Here is an 18,921-nt window from a genome sequence, read left to right as displayed (position 1 = left end):
ACCCGTGATTTCGTGCTCAGCTGAAGAATACCAGGGCCACGGATGAATACCCCGATAAGGAACGGGCGCCAACCACTTCATCTCATCAAGTTGGCTGAAACACGTTAATGAATAATAATGATCGTTCGAGTTTTACGTCCCAAAACCGCGATATGATTATGAGGGACGCCGCAGTGGAGGGCTCCGGAAATTTCGACCGTCTGGTGCTCTTTAACGTGCACCTAAATCTAAGTGCACGGGGCTCCAGCATTTGGCCTCCATCGAAATGCGGCAGTCGCGGCCGGAATTCGATCCCGCGACCTTCGTGTCCGCAGTCGAGCACCATGACCACCAGACTACCGCGGCGGGTGGACGAAATACGTTGGCGGGCTATTTGGTTGGAATGCGTATAGTATAACGCTTCGTTAGCTGAAAGTAGCTCTGCTCCTGTGTCTTGTTTTCTTCCCACGTCCTCGCAAAGTCGCGCTTACTCACTCGTATCATTCTTCCCAGCAGCTTCTTACAGGGACATGCATACGTCGCGCGCACGACACATGAAAGACGCGGGGGCATCACCGTCTGTATAGCCTTCCACACCCGCTGCAGCAGCCGGGTCCCGGTCCTGAACGAGGAGAGGGCAGGACACGGGCGAGATTCTTCGGGCCACTTAATCTTATCCCGCACGCGAGCCGCCGACGAGTCATACGTGCGAGGAGGCCGAGGAAGGGGTGCGGCGCACGCGGCGCCGACCCCCTGCAGCAGCCGCCGCAGTTTCTGGCCGGCCCGCCAACCGTTCAGTCAGTGGTTGTGCTTGCTTGTGGAAGAGGTGCCTGCCGTCGACATCGTAAAGGGTAAGTGGCTTTGCACGAAGCCTTCCTCCGAGTACTACTTTTATGTTGTTTCGATGTTTGCTTACGTCACTGTCTCGTACCCGTTATGCGGCCCAGTTCTGCCCCGTACAAGGTTAGGTCGGTGCGTGTTATACGTTTTTTTTTTTTTTTTCGTATACGTTTTTGTAGCCGCGTGTTCAGCGCGTGCGCGTCTAACGCGGTTTCACGGTCAGCTTGCTTCTGCGGCTGCGCGATTCGTAGCCGAAAGAAAGGAGGCCGGAGAGCATCCGTGTTTCTGCACTGCGCGTGCGCGTTATTGTCGCGATTCCTTTCTTTATAGCGCTGTAAATATTTCGTACGGAAAGGTCGTAGGTGTTGCTTGCTCAAATTAGGCAACATCTAACATTCTCTAGTGGGGGTCTGTTCGCGCTGGGAATATAATTGTTGGGGTTTTACGCCCCAAAACAACGATATTGTTATGAGGGACGCCGTAGTGGAGGGCTTCGGAAGTTTCGACCATCTCGTGTTCTTTAACGTGCACCTAAATGTAAGCACAGGGACCTTTAGCATTTCGCCTCCATCGAAATGAGGCCGCCGTGGTGGGGATTCGATCCCGCGACCTTCCGGTCCGCAGTCGAGCGCCATAACCACTACACCACAGTGGTGGGTGTTCGCGCTGGCATACTTCCTTGCTCCATAATGAACCAACTCGCCCAAAAAGAAGCATTGATGCAACATACAAAAAGCGTTACTTTTGACAAGACGCGAAGCGTATAGGCCTGACGGGTTGCTGGTCCGGCCTGTTTCGTATGATCTGCCCCGTTCTTTCAGCGCTGTTTGCATGCCCTACAATTGGGAATGGCGCGCTTGCCTTATTGCGCGAAGGTGCGTGCAGCTCAACGTTTGATGGACGAGACTTTGTGTGTTCTTCTGACTTGAAGTTCGTGGGAGCGTGTGATATCGCCATTCGCTATGTGGCTCTTGTGGCTTGAGATGTCTTCAGTTTCGCCGCAGTGTCTCTGTAGGTGAGCTTATACTTCCCCAAAATCAAGTAGTTGGAGATCTGCCGATGTCACATGTCGTGACTGCAAGGTCGGCATTCGAAGCGTTTCGCTTCAGTTGCAAAGCCCGTCAAGCATCGCGGATTGACGCAACGTTGTCATATACATGCCTTAAGTATAACCATCTGCAGTCGCTATTATATATTGACGATTCGATCAGCAGCGAATCGCGAGTGTTCCCGCAACTCATTTACCCTTCATGCTTTCTTGAAGATCATGCCGTGGCACACTCGAGCTTGCTTCGGCACATGGCGTAGGAAGTACTAACTATGCAGTCTTTAATCCAACCGGATGTAACGTACGCGCAGCATTGTAAACTGCAGCCATTCCTTAAAGGAGCGCTCCTGCATCTCGTTCGAGTTATCGCAACGTCATCAGAGAAATCATTGATGCTTCCTTAAGTTCAGCTTTCTTCATATTGCTAATAGGTACACAAAAGATGTTACGAAGCTCTATTTGTCCGCCGTTACGCCAATACCATGCCATCACGCCAATGAATGGATGTTCACCTGTGCACTCGTCATTAGCTCGCTGTAAATATTCCCGTTGGGATACACCGCAACAGATTTAGTTATTACTAGCACTGTTACACTTATTAAGGCGAAAGCCTTAGATGTCTCATCAAACACGAAAATTGACAGCCGGCGTCCCGCGTCGGCGGCGTCAACACGAATGACGCAAAAAATCATCACGTGATGACGTCATCATGACGTCACAGATCCCCTAAATTTTTGACGTCATCGCATGACATCGCTTGATCAAACGTGAGCCGATCAAGGAGGCAGCGCATAACAAGGTGAGGTGAACAAAGCTTGCAATGCCTGCGATCTTGGAGGCAGTGCAAAACCACGTTAGGTGCAGAAAGCTTTCGGAGGAGGGCGGGGGAGGACCAATACATCGACACAGAAGAAAAAGAAAAAGCAGGCATTAGCCTTCCAGGCGTCTTAGGCGATTGCATAAGGGGCCTGGCGACATTTTCATTAGCCGTTATTACAACGCGGCAAGCTATATACGCACGAGCACTTACGTGCAAGGGCGACAAACGCAAAAGGCGATGACACCGCGCACGCGTTAGACATGATATGAAACCACAGCTCACGGCCGAATGTTTTCGTATGTATATATGAGAAAACATGATAAGCACATAGCAAGTTTTCAGCCTTTGCAAGAGTTGTATGCCTTGAAAAGGAGCTCTGGGAAATTACTCAAAGAGGCACAAATCGAAGTTTGTCGATGATATGCTGTCCACAGAATCCCGTTAAACTCTCGAAAATTCTACATTGGGCAAACCCCCAGATGCCTAAATAATCGTTTAAGGAACATGGTGGTAACGAGAAAAAAAAATCAATGGACGGTCTTCTTGCCACTCATTGCAGCGTGTGCGGATGTCAGCCACAGTTACAAGAAGCTGATTTGACAGTCAAAAATAAAGAAAAGATAGTTAATGAGATAACTGAGGCCGAAATGATAGATCCTTTCGGCATACGTTGTGTCGGCACGCTATCCTCTGGTTTATGCGGAAACTAACTTGTGTTTGTTCGGGCTGATTTTAGAAAGTGTCGTAGCCATGCTTCTGTGACACGCGCGCACTCAGCTTCATTCATGCTTGTTTATAAATCTGTATTGCTTCAAATAAACAGTTGGTGTAAATTTAGTAGCCGTGACTTCTTTGTCCCAGTCTCAAATTTTGCGTATTTCAGCTGACATTGTATCGCGTATTATCTCGTTCGAACCCGTGTAATTTTCTCTCTGGAACTCTCAACGTTTTTTCGTACCTCTAGTAGCTATACTTTTACTGCCGGTTAACCCACTCTCTTGTTCTTTGTCTGTTTACTCCCTCGTCCCGTGCGTAGGGCTTAGGTACGACGTATCAACCAAGCATTCAAAGGCTTCAACTTCGTGCGAGAGAGACTGAATCCTTAAATTAGAATTCAAATGAAATTGTTTATTCTACAAAGCAAGCTTGTGAAAAAAATCGAAAATTAAAAATATATATTACAGAAGCCGTTTTCATGAGAAAGGCCAACAATCGATGCATCAGAACGCCATCGCTTCATCTATCTGATAGAGTTTTCATTCCTCGGTCTACACTCTTACGTATATTCACACACGCGTCGTTGTGCATTTGCGCGGTTCCTTAGCCTGTGTAGAAGCGGCCGGAATTTTATTCGTTGAGTTCAGTTAAAAATCGGCACTCTTTTCTGTCTCTGTTTCTTTACTAAATCTGTTGCGCTGTACCTACGATATTTCGTATAAATCGACTCGCCCAAATGAAGCTGCTGTTACTGAACTCTTCTTCCATGCTGGCGCAGATGCGCGCTCCAGAGCGTCTTGTCTCCGCATGCTCTCCTTTTCTTGGCAAACAGAGATAGAGACACGATATGATGCGACACTAGCTTTTCCCCTCAGCTGCACGTGTTTCTAACAGCTCTCAGCTGTTTCCTCTCCGCAAGGCGAAGGCAACACTCGCGTGATATGGTCGACTAATCTTTCATCCCGGCAGCGTGCGTTGGCTGGGTCGTCGACCAACGTCTGCCCGGAGAATCATAGTTTCGGAATCGCAGCCAACAGCTAAGGAGAGTACGTGTCAGAGGGGACGTGCCAAGACAGCTGTCGCGTGACGGTGAAAGAGGGACGCTTGTTCTCTCTAGCTAGCCAAGGTCGTGCAACTGGAGGAGGGCACTTGTGATGCGCGAAGGGGGCGTTGTTTACGGTAACCCTCCGAGAGGAAAGTGGGAGGTGTTTCCTGTTACCGTGGGAACTCGCCCGGCCCCCCGCGCCGCTTGCTCGCGTCGCAGACGCTCTGTTGACGTAAGTGCATGGAGAATGCGCTTCTTATAGTTGTCGCATGCAGGGTTGACTCTTGGTTCGCGTCTCAAAGCGTCAATTATACAGGTTGTTCTCGCTGTATATTTTAGCAGTGATCTCTACAAGACTGACACTTCGGGATTTGTCGCGCTGTGCCCTTGAACCCATCGCGACGACATGATGGCGGTTTCCGGGAACCTGATCCTTGTGGTGAGTGCGATCCGGGGTGCTTCTTTCCTCTGAATTGCATAAAGCAGTTTGCCTTCTCGCATCGGCACGACCTGCGTAGCTGATGCGATGTGCTACGAATGCTCCGCGAACACTTCGACACGTGCGCGTGTGGTGCAGTAAAATGTGCATTTGTTATTTACCTCAACTCTTGTCAAAATACAGTTTAGACAAAGCGTGCTGGCAAGTTCGCGTTACTTCGCCTTAGCCGTATTGCAAGTCGGCGTGAGTTTCTTGACACGCCATGTTGTGCAACGCAATGTGAATGATTGGTGAAGGATACGTCTGTACGAGCATCCCATTATGAATTAGGGATGATTAACAGTCATTTCCTAACCGTAATGAATTAAAATGTACTTAGAAATACGAGGCCGTAACTTATACAAGGACTTAGGAACACAAGGACAAGCGCATGAATCATGAGACAAGAATGAGAAGTAGGAAATATGACAAGTATGAAACGCATGAGACAAGTATGAATCACAAACTCGCCCAATCAGCCATTTTGAAAATGTACGTTTATGTCGATTACTTCTCGCTACAAACAAACAGTTTTACTCAAACAAGGATATAGTTGTACCGTCTGGCAAACTTTCCTATAAATTTTCGGGTATTTTATTAATTGGTTCGTTCATTCCCATCTCTTCCACAGTTTTAGACGTCATTGTGCAAGCTTATTCACGCATATCACAAAAAAGAAAGAGACTGTGGCGTACGACACCTGCTGGCCGGTCGTTGTCTTTTCTTTCTCTTTCGGTGGTAATCTCCCAATTTCTCTGCTACTTCGTCGGGCGACTTTATTGAGCAGTGAACAAGTATTGTCGAAGTGTAAGCCGGTGGCGTCAGAGTACAATAGTTCTGTTCAAAATTTAACAAGGACGGTAGTGTGCATAGCGTTTCCATTGCTGCTGGCTGACTCGTCCCTGTAATCACTGGCCTTTCTGTGCAGGTGCTCTTCTTATTCACTTGTGGATTTGCTGCTGGACAGCAGGTGAGTTCCGCTTTCAACTCGTTGAGAATATGAGCCGTATAAAAAACCAACCTGGCCATTGCATTGAATGGATGCAATAATGTGTTTTGTTGTTTTTTAGCATTTTCCGTAGGCCCTTGCGTCCAGTTGTGTTGTGTTTGCAGACTCACACTCATGACAGGCATTATTCAGAGTTGCTCAGTAACTCTTGCTGTGTTGTAAGCTTTAACATCTCCGTCATTTCTTTTTTAATCCTAGCTACCGACTTTCACGTAACTCTTTGCATTTTGCATAATCATCACATCAAAGCATACTTGATATTGTCACGTGGTCGTGACGTCGACGAAGACAGCAGTCGTCGTTTGCAGGATGAAACTGTTTATTTGGCCGAACTTGTGGCCGGAAAATGAGAACTAGAACTACAGCAATACACGCTGTACAATGATAGCGGCGAACAGGGCGTCGTCCGTCGATCAACTGACAAGCGGTCAAGCACGTCGGCTTTTATACAGGCGCTATCGAACTTTCCAGCGATATCGCTGGTGGCGGCGTTATCTCTCGACAAAGCTGGAACATTCGCGTGCGGCGCGCAAGCTTAACAAAACGATCTACTACAATCGCGAAATTTCTCGAACACTGCTTCGCGGACAGCGTCGAGCGTTGGTAACCGTTCTTGCTGGTCAAATCCGGATACATCAAAATAAAAGAACAAGTGGGCGTGGCAATATCACCGCTTACAGGCACTAGCATCTCCTTAAACCCAGTTAATTAAATAATTTCTGAAGACACGTTGTTCGAAAGTTGCCTTTTAACTAATTTGTTGTCGCACACAGGCGTACAATATTTGCTCCTGTGTAAAATTAACAACAGAGTTATGGCGATCCAACGCATATGTTTGAGCATTGAGAATCTTTATTGAAATGGCTGGCTAAACGCTATCGAGCTTACGGTGATGCGGCCAAATGTGCAGCGGCAACGTTTCTGTGTGCCAATCAATTAATCAATCAATTTTTATTAGTCACGTCAAAAAGTTAATACATTGCAGATAAATTATCAGCGCCATATGATGAAACGAATCTGCAAAACCATTTGTTTTGTGGGCATGTGCTTTGTGGGTATGCACGTGCCCTCACCCTTTTTGGAACTTAATTCAGTCATATGGCGAAGACACACAGAAAAAATTGCCACTCGCGCACGCTAGTTAAAGATTTTGGGCGACCGTACTCACTTTCACGCGACGCAAGATGTAATATCAAGAGGTATTGGCGCTTAGTCGTAACAAAAGCAACCATTTCAATCTCATTACTTTTTTATCTTTAATCTTTATGTGCCGTCGCTCACGAGTTATACCGAAATGAGAACGTCAAACTAGGTGAATGTACAACGCAATAGGTCTACGCAGTTATGTCGTAAAGATGAAGGCAATGCGTCGTGCTTGTCGGAAATGTATGGTCAGGACGGAGCTGTGGCACAGATAGATGCTACACGTGTATAGTCACAATCAAGTATTAACTTTTTGAAAGACGATAGTCTTTCTTGGGGAACTTAAACGCAGAAATTTTGGTCTGTCTGTCTTTCTGTTTGTCTGTCTGTCACCCGATTCAGCCACCCGGCCTAAGTTTAACCACTTGCTTACCGCCCAGCCATCTTGAACTGGTACGGCTGTTCATACTTGTGAACATTGTCGATCAAAAAGCAAATATTACGCATATCTGAGGCGCAACATCAATACGTAACTATCAAGTGGTGTGTTCCTTTACTAGAAAATACGTAGAAAAGTAATTCTAAAGACCCTAATGTTTGTTAGGCTGTGCTGGAAATGCTAGTGTTTCTTAGGCTGCGCTGAAAACGCGACGCTATGAGGCAGATGCGGCGGTTCAACGTTGAGGAGGAGGTCTCGTATAGTACGACCGGCACAAGACTATCGTCTTTCGACGACATTTGCAGCGAAGCACGCAGATACGCGGCCAATTTTTTTTTCTCTCTCTCTTTCAGTGGCACACGTCGATTCTAGATTCTAGAGAGTTTGCCAAGAAAGGGCACACAAGTTGTAACACATAACGAACATCTAAACTTTAAAAAAAGTAAATGAAACAGTTCGCTTTGTCTGCGCTGTTTTGTCGAGGGATCGGTGCGCCTTAGAGATACCTATCAAACAACAATCAGGTCTCCATTTATTCTTCTGTTACGCAGAACTCAGTTGTGTTTAGTGACGACAGTTTGGCGGGTTGTCACACAACGGTTACCATAAGCTTGCTGGCTGGTATTTGCGTTAGGCCAGCTTATAACCTGTGCATATCAGCAAATATATCTGCCGAGATACCGCCCGACCCGCAACAGCGAACAGAAGTAACATGAAGCCTGGGAGGGTAGCTACAAAAAAGAAAAAAAAGTCGCTTCAAAATGAATCAAACGCACTAAACTTTGATGACTTATATGCGATCCTCTCAAGTTCAAACGTCAATAATGGCTTTTTGATGTGCATCTATATCTTGCTGAACAGCAAACAACTGTCGTTACATTTTCAGTATTCACTTGAGCGTGGTGAAGTATAAAGGCATTTTGAATAACTCGGTTGCCCCTTCACAATTGCGGCAACGAAAATGAAAACCAAAGAAAAGATAGTTTACTTTATAGTTTGCACATATATAAGCACCTGGCAGCTCTTAGAAGCTAAACATGTCATAGACAGATTTCTACAGAATAATATTCATTTGCGCAGATATGCCCAATTTTTTAAGCTTTGTGGTTGAGAAAATACTTTTTCTTTCACCTTCAGGGTGGCCGGAATGCAGCTGCTCCGTTTGCCATCGGTGGTGAGTCACGGTTTCGTTCGAAGTCAAAATCTTTTCTATATTTTTCGCCTCGGTTCACTTGTCGGTGCATTTTCCTTGATGCTGGGTTGTTTTGACGATTACACGAAAATGAGTTATTGGGTGCTATCGTGACTAAGACGTTCTGGCGGGCTTGTGTGCTCATAGGTTAGGTGTTATTAAACTGCTCGAAAAGACGAGGACACGAGTGAGGAACATAGAGAACACCACCTCACTCGTGTCCTCCTCCTTTCGCACGGTTTAATAACATCTAAGCAATGAATGTTATCGTTCTCCTTAAATCGCCTGCCACGTTCTTTACGGAGACCTTATGTCATTAGGTGTGTATGAAAAATAGTATCTGTACGTTTCATACGTCAGTAGTCGATGTAATTTTATTATATATGTACTTCATGCGTTTCACTGGGACATGCCCCCCCCCCCCCCCTTACAGGTCACGTTACGTTTTCCTCTATATAGGGTATCCTACTTCATTGAAACCTGATAATCGCTCAGTTAATTGGCGCCCTTTGGCTAGACTTGGCCCATAAGCCACTAAATCCTCCCATCATGAAGTATTGTGCAACTGGTCTAACTTGGAGCTCAACGATGGCAGAGCATTAAAAAAAAATGCTAGGCAAATGTCAAAACATACAAAGGCGTTTCTTTTGTGATCTTAGCCTCAAACGACGTTTCAGAAAAGCAATCTAGTTCTGCACAGATCAGCAGAGTAACTTAGGATCGGTTTCAAGGAGTATCACAAATATTTTATGTGAAAGAACTTTGCACTACTCAAGCACGGGCCCCTTGAACGCTGCTAAAAGAACGACTTGGTGATATGGCGGAGATAGTGCCCTTCGTTGAAACCTTGTTTCTGGCGATATGTCTTTGTTCGACCGCTCTTATTCATTCTATTCAAGCATCCATCTCCCTACGAACCTCCTGTCATGTTTGGACACCCTGATTCGAGCTAGCTATAGCGTAGCAAGAATCAGTCGATTGCAAAAGTCAACGGATCTCGCATGTATCTCTACTTGAACTCATCACATGCGACTTAATTCCCTCAACCTCAAAATAATTTTTTCGTTCAGTGGTTCCCTCCAGCTGCTATAACAAGAATTTTTGTTGATTAATGCTTTCAAACCACCGAGGCACCTCCACTAGAAAGTGCCTATCCGAAGGCGGTTTGGACACGGAGAAATCTAGAATTTATTATATATATATATATTTTTTAAATAAGACAGGGATGAGCAAAAAGAAAGATACAGACTTCAAGTCTGTCGGACAGGGCACATGTCTCTGGTGCAAACGTCCCAACGAGAGGACTTGTACTGATCCCCACAAGTGCTACACCAGTAGCGCTGACGAAGATAAGTACACTTTTTGAAACGCCTGGCTCCCAAAAACAGTCTTTGTTCCACCGCTGTCGATGGCATAGGTACGCGATTCCATATGACGATTCCAATTACTCCGTCAGCGAATATTAACATGCTACCGACAGTCCCCTATAAGCTTCCCATCTACTAAATTCTACAACTGCTAAGTCCACGTCCGGAAGGCTGCTTCTCGGTAGACGCTGATATTGAAGAGAAGGGTCGTCTCCTCCATAAATACACTGAAGTGAGATAATGTAATTCGCCGTTGTATAGACGATTGTCCACTCGAGAAATGGGCGCTGCCATCTTGGACCGTTCAACGAATGTTTTCTTAATTTTTGTGTGTCGTGACGTGAAGTTAACAAGGTTATCAAGCGTCGAATGCATCAACCCAGCCGTTTTCATGCATGTGCGTCTACCGTAGCACCAGGGGCGTAGGCAAAATTTTTTTTCGGGGGGGGGGGGGGGGGCATCTCCTTGATTTGCAGTGGGGGCCGGGCAGGCAGATGTGGTCAAGTGTCATTTTGGGCTCAGTATGCAATAGCAAAAAAAATTTCGGAGGGGGCACGGGCCCGGTGTGCCCCCCCCCCCCCCCTCCACCCCTGGCTACGCCATTGCGTAGCATGGTTGGTTTAGTTGTTCAAAAACGACGAAGTTGACAGCAAAATATGGCAGCGCCGAAACCTATCCTTAAATTGTCTCCAGGTGTAAAAAAAAAGAGATGGTCGGGCAGGGGCGTTCTGGCTAATGAGTCAATCGGATTAACTCTGCGGCTACACACGAGCGCGTCGTCACTACGTGCTGCCGTATTTTCCCACCCTTCCACTGATTTTGGGAAAGATTAAGCGCAGAACAGAATACCACAAAGCCGAAGAACACTAAGCGAAGAACAGACATTCGCAATGCCGACATACACGGGAGAGGCGCTAACATCCATCTATTTTTATTTGTATACCTGCGCCAGCAAATATCGAAACAGAGACACGCGCAGTGTGAGAAAATGCAACGTCACGGTCAAGTGACATCAAAACTTACAACAAAATGTATTCGCTGGCGCAGCCACAGTATAGACTGACGGAAGTTAGCGCCTGTCCTGTGTATGTCGGCATTGCGAATGTCTGCTTCCGAAGGAAAAAATTGTAGCGCAAAGCAACACACGGACAGACAGAGAGGACGGGACTGGCGCTATCTCTGTCTGTCCGTGTGCTGCTTTGCGCTACAATTTTTTCCTTCGGAAGTCATGAACCAACTAGCCCAACAAAACGTATTGCTAAGCCGAATGTCTGCTGTTCGCTTAACCTTTTCCAAAAGCCATGCTCCATCTCGACCAGTACCAAGTTTTGTTGAGCTATTTTCCACCCATTTTGGATACAGGGGGCAGCAACTCCGGGCCACAGGGATCCGCGGTCGGTGGCGCGGCTGGCATGGAGCACCTTCAGGTGGCGCCGGACCTGAAGCAGGCGCTGTCGCTGCGGGTGCCCCAGGACTTCTTGCGCGACCACCTGGGAGACTACCACTTCCAGAACACCAACATATTCCTCAAGGCCCTGCTGCACCCGACATTCAAGACGCGCGACCGCAAGGACCGCCACGACTCCTTCGAACCACTCGACTACATCGGATCCTTCGTCATGGACTACATCGTCTCCAAGTCAGTGTACAATATGCTAATCAGTTGCCTCACTGTTTCAGGGCGGCACACGGCATAAACAGCGGCCTAGGGGCGGTGGGGGATAATTGGCTTGTGTCTACCTGGCAAGATTACTGCGGTAGTAGTAATTAACCGCAATATGGATGAACAAGGCACAGCTGTTCTCTACTGGCTAGGCGTAACAACTGTCCAACGACATCGCGAGCCAACTGGAACATCTCCATTTCACCTTGATTGCACGAAACTCGGCATCCAACAGGCTTGTAAAAAATGTATCCCGTCAAAAATTTTCACAAATAAAACCAAGGAACCACGAGTTATTTCAGTCACGCAGGCTTTTTTTTTTTTCAGTGTCTGGCAGGCTTGGCAAAATATTAACCCGAATATGCGACTCATTTGCATAGACAAGTAACTATGCAGCGTGATCATGCTGCGCAGTAGTACTACTCGGGCGCATGATAATAAAGCAAATTTGCGCAGGTCACTTGTAAAGTAGAACAGACGCAAACATCCGCGCAGTTTTCACCATGCGGAGCACAATTAAGACATCAACTGAAAAAGAAAAAGACGAGGTGAGCGCTAAATGCCAACTGAACTTTTTGTTGCGTAGGAATTATATTTGTACCTCAGTGTCGCGCGATGAAACCTGCGCACAAGAACCCGTATCCTGCACTAAAACCTTTCTAGTCTTCATTATATGACCTAGCCCTAAAAGCCAGGAGTGATCCGCTACGTCACGCGTCCAGTATCTGAAAAGGTCACACACGTCTAACAGCAGCAGATGTCTTAATTTGATACAAGTGTCTTAGTTGGCTCTCTACTTGAGCGATCGCTACCAACTAGCGCTGCTTATTGTCCAAGTGAGCAGCTTTTCTGAAACTGGCTGTATGCGTAGTGATGGTGTTTTCTTCGCGTCTAGGAGGAGCAGGAGAGAGAGCGAAGGCAGGGGTGTTAACAAGTCTAGAAAAACAGGTATGCTACCCTACACTGAGGAATGGATATGGGAGTTTGAACGTTAGAGCTAGAAAAAAAGAGAGGGAGCATTCACTACAAAGTCACGCTCTTCAAATTCACAATATCGCCATTGGTTTATAACCGCCGGTGCAACTCGATTGTCTTCAAGAATATGAACAATGCTTTTGTCGACTTCATCCGTGATGACCACTCGGGACGACATTCGAAAGTGGTTAACTGCCGTCATCGGTCTGTGGTCTATGCGAGCTAGAGCAACTGTGAGTGAATTTCTCTGCGCATTGTAGCGAGTACCATAGCAGAAGATGCAATTAAGGTCCTCTCTACCACCACTGTAGTCCCAAAGGTGGTCGTCAGCCATTCCGATGCAAAAAAAAAATGACTTCTTCGTGAAAGCCACACTCATTCATAAACGGTAAAGCAGATTGGCCTCTTGTCGGTGAAGTCCAGTAGGTGTTCGAAGACGAAGTAAAGTTCGGGTAGCGGTGGTGCTGGTTGTTCAGTCTATACTTGCTGTATGCCAAGTGGAGAGAGTAGTTTCTTGTGCGATCATGTGTAAATCTACACGCAGGTACGTGCTGATTAATGCTCGCAACAAGTCCCAGCATCACATGGCTCAGGTGAAGGCGTCCGTGCTTCGCCAAGACTCGCTGGCCTACTTCGCCGTCAAGAACGACTTCCACAAGTACGTCTTCGTCGACCGGCCCGTCGAAAAGGCGTCGCTGAGGGAGTTTGCCGACGGTCTGCGTAATGTTCAGGTACGACACACCAACTCCGATCGAAACGAACTGAAAACATTGAAAGCACGATACAGTTGATATTTATATAGACATAGCTCAAAGTTTATGCGAACGTTCTACATGATAATAAACACAAATACTTTTCTTTCAATAAAGATTTGTAGGTTGCATATGGACTGCATAGAGACCTTACATTGCACACTTTGAATCTGCTGCCTCTGAGCCTATTCACTAACAAGCTCTTGGGAGCTTGTACCTACCATGGTAGCCTAATGGCTGAGATGTTGCGCTAAGCACGTTGGAGCGAGTTTTATTCTCAGTCGTGGTAGCTGCATTTCAATGGTGGCAAAATGCAGAAATTTACGTGTACTTAGATTCTGGTATGCGTTAAAGAACACCAGGCAGTCAAATTTGATCCGGAGTACCCAGTGTGGCATGCCTCATAAACATATCCTGCTTTTGACGCGTAAAACCAACGGGATCGTACGGTTGTCATTGAGGTGACCCAACCTTTTAAGCAATATATACCTTGTGTTTGGAGCATGATAGCCTCAGTTGTTTACGTGCCATTGAAACCATCAAACAAACAAACTGAATTCGTTCTAGTAGCTCTTCAAAAAAATGTATCATTCGACATAAACGTTTCAGCCTGGTAAAGTATCGCTGAACTCCACAAAATAAAACAAACTGTGAGCTGTATCGTCTGTCAACTTGCAGTTACTATCGGTGACAGCATCTGTTGCATGCTTTTAATATGTTTCAGGGTCGACATTCCAACTCAGTCGCAATATCTACGTTTTTCTTACAATATTCTTTGTTTTCTTTTATCCGCAGAACCTATCTGGTCTAAAGTTCGCGAAGAAGAAACGCAGCTTTGTCTACAAGTTCTTCAAGTCGGTCATGGGCGCCATCTTCGTCGACAGCGGCTACAACGTCCAGATGGTCGAGCCGATACTCCTCAAGATGATCAAGCGGGACATTGACCTCCTCCTCCTGTAGGTCAACGACCTTCTCCAGTGATCACTGAGCCCTCGTTAACTCACCGGGACTTTCCATGGACTTGCGTTCTTTTTTTATTACCTGAAGTGCCCCAGTCTGGACACAATGTATACTTTTCGTATGTTGTTCACACCACCTGGGGATTCGTGAAACGGTATCCCATGGAACCAACTGCTCAGGAGCACTGTTCAATTTAGTTCGCTGCATCGAGGAGCTCGAATCCCAAAGCTCCGAGGGCGTAATGTCAAAAGATGTTGCAAACGACTTGTCGGTACAAAAACGCAATGCGTTTGCTTTTTGGAAGGGAGGGCGTTTGGGCGTGTAGGTAGTTGATCGTGCTTCAGAAACCATAGCGCACTTAACGAACATATGCTCAGGATCTGTAATAAAACCCTAGTTGGAAGTAAGCGCTTGTCCGGTCTTCATCTTGTCTCGTGTTCCTTTCATGCGCTATGGTTTCTGAAGTTTGCTTTTAGCCCTGATTTATTGAATCACATAAGCGCTGAAGTCTGCTTATTAAGCCCATTTTAATGGGAGGGCGGGGGGTGGGGGGTGTTACTGAGGTGTTACTAGAGTGTTACGCTTAGCTACCAGATATACATTCAAACGCCTTTGTAACGAAAGTTTCTACAATGAAATGATGTGTATAACGAATGACTTCTTATATCGCAACTGTATTGGAAGCATCGCGGTGTGATACATTTACAACGAAGTGCAGTGTACAACGAAGTATTCTGGAGGTTCCGAGCACTTTGGTATAAATCACTTTGATAATAATACTCCACCGTAGCGCTGGATGCGAACTATTGAGCATCATCAGCACTGCCGATCTGCGGCTTCGAGTTATAGAACCCAGAGGTCTGAATACGAAAGTTGTTCCTTTCATTTACCAAAGTAACACGCGTACGTCGTCTTGTATTTTTAAAATACTCACATGGTGAACTGTCATGCACGGAGGTAACCTCGGCAGAATCTTACGAGGTGCCTGTCACGATATGAGGGGTGTAGTTTCGCTAACGATGACTATGTTTCAGCTCAAGCAGCAACTATCTCAATGGGACTGCAAGTGAAAGTGAAGGAGCTGTGGAAAGGGTCTGCGGAAGTCGGTTGTGGAGTGCGAACGGCAGGCATCAAACTATCTTAGGTGTTACGGCCGAAATTATTTTATCAACTCAACCTCATTACGCAGCTAGTTGAGAGATATGGTTGATATGTACCGTACTAAAAGTACACGGAAAAAAAAAGAGCCACTTTGTGTCCGGCGTACGCTGTTCACCCTTTATCCCGAGACTGCGGAAATATGGTGCATTCCCTTTCTTTGTATGTGAAGTGCGTTTTGTGAACGCAAGGCGGCGCGCCGTCAAGCTGCAGGCGTTTTGACGGTAGGAGCGCTACTGCATCGAGAAATGACACTTAATTTTTTTGGTTTTGTAATTTGCACTAGTTTCATCCTACAAGTGAAGTTTTCTTCTTGTATTAAATCGGTTCCTCGTTTTGTGTGCAAATCGGTTCTGCGTCGTATTTTAAGTTTAATACTAGCAAGGTGCTATGTGCCCGTGGTCAAACGTCACCGTCTTCGTGTCACTAACAAGTCACATCAAAAGAGGAAGGTAAGTGCACACACCCTTAGAGCCGTAGGCGTGCGCCGGGTTCTCCATTAGGGGGAGGGGGGGAGGGGCTAGTCTCACCGAAGCCCCTCCCCCAGTACCCCATTGGTTGCGTCGGCAAGAATACGAGCTCCGCAATGGATGCCAAAACGGAAATGAAGCGATGACATGCTTTTCGCAAAGGCCTGCCATTGGTACCCGGCTTTCCGGGGTAAAAGTGGGAGTCAACCAGTTTTTTGAATGCAACATCAAGGGTCCTTGATCGCCTTTATCGTCAAAAACCCTGCGCATTAAAGAAAGGTCTAACTGAGTCAATATATGGGGCAGAATTGGCGTCCCCCTTCAGATGATTCGCCCCCCCCCCTCCTCGTACGCACGCCTATGCGTAGACCAGTATAAAAGTGTAGATTGAAATCGCTCGCAAGACATCGCATCGACTGAGCACGCATGTCCTGCCACAACAACGTGCCCAGTGAGGCTAGACGTCAAGCAGAAAAGCTGTTTGTTTCTTGTCATGTCATGTTTGAGCCGACACGTTGTGAGTTGGCGTTTCTCTATGAAGGCGAACTTGTCGTTTCCTGCAATGCTGCTCACAAATACCCTAAAAAGCACGCTCGACTATTTCTCTAAACGAGCATACCACCTGTCTCACATGCTATTTTTCTTTCTTTTTTTTAGATAAACATGCTCGTAGTAATGGCATGAGGCCTACCAGCTGCCGCGTTTTGTAGTGATCGCGCTCTGCTGGGTTCAACGTGAGTCTTATCAATCAACGTTTGCGGCTGGTATATCTCACTGATGAAGTTGATGACGATAGATCTCAACGGCAACCACTGTTGTCGACTGTTAAGCTCTAAAGCCCCGTGATGGTATAAAGCTTCGAAAAGAGGCATCGCTGAGAAACTGTAGAACCTTTGATTTCCACAATTCGGACCATTCTGGCAGAAAAACGCTGGCAGGAAAAGTATTCATTGGTTTGAAAACAACCGTTTTTTTTTCCAAACGCGCTCTGTCCTAACTGCTTCTAGGATAGTCGATTATTTGGCTTGCAGTTCTTGGCTGCATTATCCACAACACTGCTCTCAATATTAAAAAAAATTATGTTTAGCTTGTTCCTAAGAACCGTAACTTACAACTACCGTTGTAACTGCGCATCAGTAGCTGACAATTACGTTTGCTCCCATTTCGGGTCAAACAAAGTTTTTAAGTAATCAAAATACACTCGGTTATCTTATTGAATGATAATAATGAGAAATAATGTATGAAGCTACAATCATTCGTGTAAGAGCAGAATGTGATGGGAGTTTCTAAGAAGTTGACAAATCTTCTTCGTTCACAAGCATTTCACTGATCTGCCTTTTGGTTGCTGATGTTAGCAGCAACTGGGGCGATGTCTCCCCTACGAATTACTAATAGTTGTGTGGCCGAATATTGATAGCATTGTGAAATAAACGAATTTTCTGTCACGAGGTGGTATTCGCAAATGTGAGTTAACATTTTGACAATCGCTCGAACGTTATAAAATACGCATTAGCACCTGTAGTGGGCGCGTTGGAACGCAGGTTACATAATGTAAAATTAATAGAAAGGTCAATAGTCAGTAACATAAGTCGATCTGTATACATAACTTGAGCGGCGCTCCGCAGCATTTTGCTGACCGACTCCGGTGTATTTGTTGCCCATTTTATATGGGAAGATATGATTCGCGAAATATTACCGAATAACAGATTAACATCTTATTTCGCTATCACTAGGGTTGAGTACATGGTTCGTATATAGATAGGCTATAGTGTGCAGAGGGCATGAGTGGCAGTTTCACTCTTCTGTAAGCGATAACGTCAAGGGTTAAACGCGAGGAAAGTGAAGAAACATGGAAGTCACTCAAGCTTTCTGATACCAACGAGAAATCAGCGAGTCATAGCGACAAGGAACGCTTGCGATGACTAACGGAGAAGAGAGCGTGACTCTCGTTTTGCAGTCATGAAATAGCGGCTGCCTAACACTCATGTTTTTTATTTTTCTGTTTTTATTCTGAAGTACGTATACGAACAATCGTGCGAACAATCGTGCCCTTTGCGAAACCATCCAAATTCCAAAACTCCAGGACCTTGTCTCCCGAGAATATGCGGGGTTACAGAGCAGCAAATCCTGGTTAATGCTATCGGGCCCTAGGCTGGTCAAATTTTTCGAAACACACAACCCGATATATTGCAGAGGCGCACATTCCCGCCGCCTCACCCTAAATTAGGCCAAAAAAAAACAGTCTGACGAATGGCGGCAGTTACAAATCCGATCCTATACCCAAGTCCAGCTTTCATGCCCGTGATACAACCCGAATTATCCACGACTAACAAGTGCAGACATTGCGACTCTTGAGCCACCCTATGGCGTATTCTATTGAAGCGTCCAAGTACAATACACAATAACTGTCATGCAAAACAGCGACAGCTTCAGCGCGCTGGGAGCCGGCGTTACTCAGCGTGGACCTGGAGCACCAAGTCTAGGCCGTTCAGAGAGACGAGGAAGCCGTCAAGGGTCAGCAACCCTTGGCCGACGCCTAAGCGGGTCCCAGGCCCATCCCACCAATTCGCAGGGCACTTAATAAAGTTGACTGAACTGAACTGAAGCTTCCCAATAGTGCCGTTGCGAAAGGCACGGGATCCCCAGCGGGCCCTGTTAGTAAAGCGTCGGTCTGGGTTGCTTGGCTACACACGACGCAATGAAAGACACACACAGCTATGAAAACGAGTTTCAGGGCCGAAGCTCCTTAAGGCGGCACCCGTTCGTCCCTCGTAGTCGTAGTCGTAGTCCGTAACCAGTCTTACGCTTTGACCTCCAAGGTGGTGCCGGTGGGAGATTTTTCCTGTGCGTTGTTGAACAATAAAAA

The 18,921-nt window shown here is 46.4% G+C and overlaps 1 protein-coding gene across 2 annotated transcripts; it reads left to right on the top strand.

Annotated features, from left to right (window-relative positions):
- The first annotated feature begins 701 nt into the window (after positions 1–701).
- On the top strand, positions 702–15,925 carry LOC119371850 (ribonuclease 3). 2 transcript variants are annotated; one of them, XM_037642317.2, is made up of 7 exons: positions 702–830; positions 4,789–4,888; positions 5,856–5,897; positions 8,656–8,692; positions 11,440–11,716; positions 13,260–13,446; positions 14,263–15,925. In XM_037642317.2, the coding sequence occupies exons 2-7, from the start codon at positions 4,856–4,858 to the stop codon at positions 14,425–14,427; spliced, it is 741 nt and encodes a 246-aa protein (XP_037498245.1). In that variant the 5' UTR covers positions 702–830; positions 4,789–4,855; the 3' UTR covers positions 14,428–15,925. The 2 variants fall into 2 exon arrangements, with proteins under 2 accessions (XP_037498245.1, XP_037498246.1); XM_037642318.2 differs by having other exon boundaries at positions 726–830; positions 4,792–4,888.
- Positions 15,926–18,921: the final 2,996 nt, after the last annotated feature.

Source organism: Rhipicephalus sanguineus, chromosome 10, assembly GCF_013339695.2.
Source record: "Rhipicephalus sanguineus isolate Rsan-2018 chromosome 10, BIME_Rsan_1.4, whole genome shotgun sequence".
In the NCBI taxonomy this organism is placed as follows: domain Eukaryota; kingdom Metazoa; phylum Arthropoda; class Arachnida; order Ixodida; family Ixodidae; genus Rhipicephalus; species Rhipicephalus sanguineus.
Note: the sequence above shows the minus strand (reverse complement) of the source record. Positions and strands in the feature narration are given on the sequence as shown.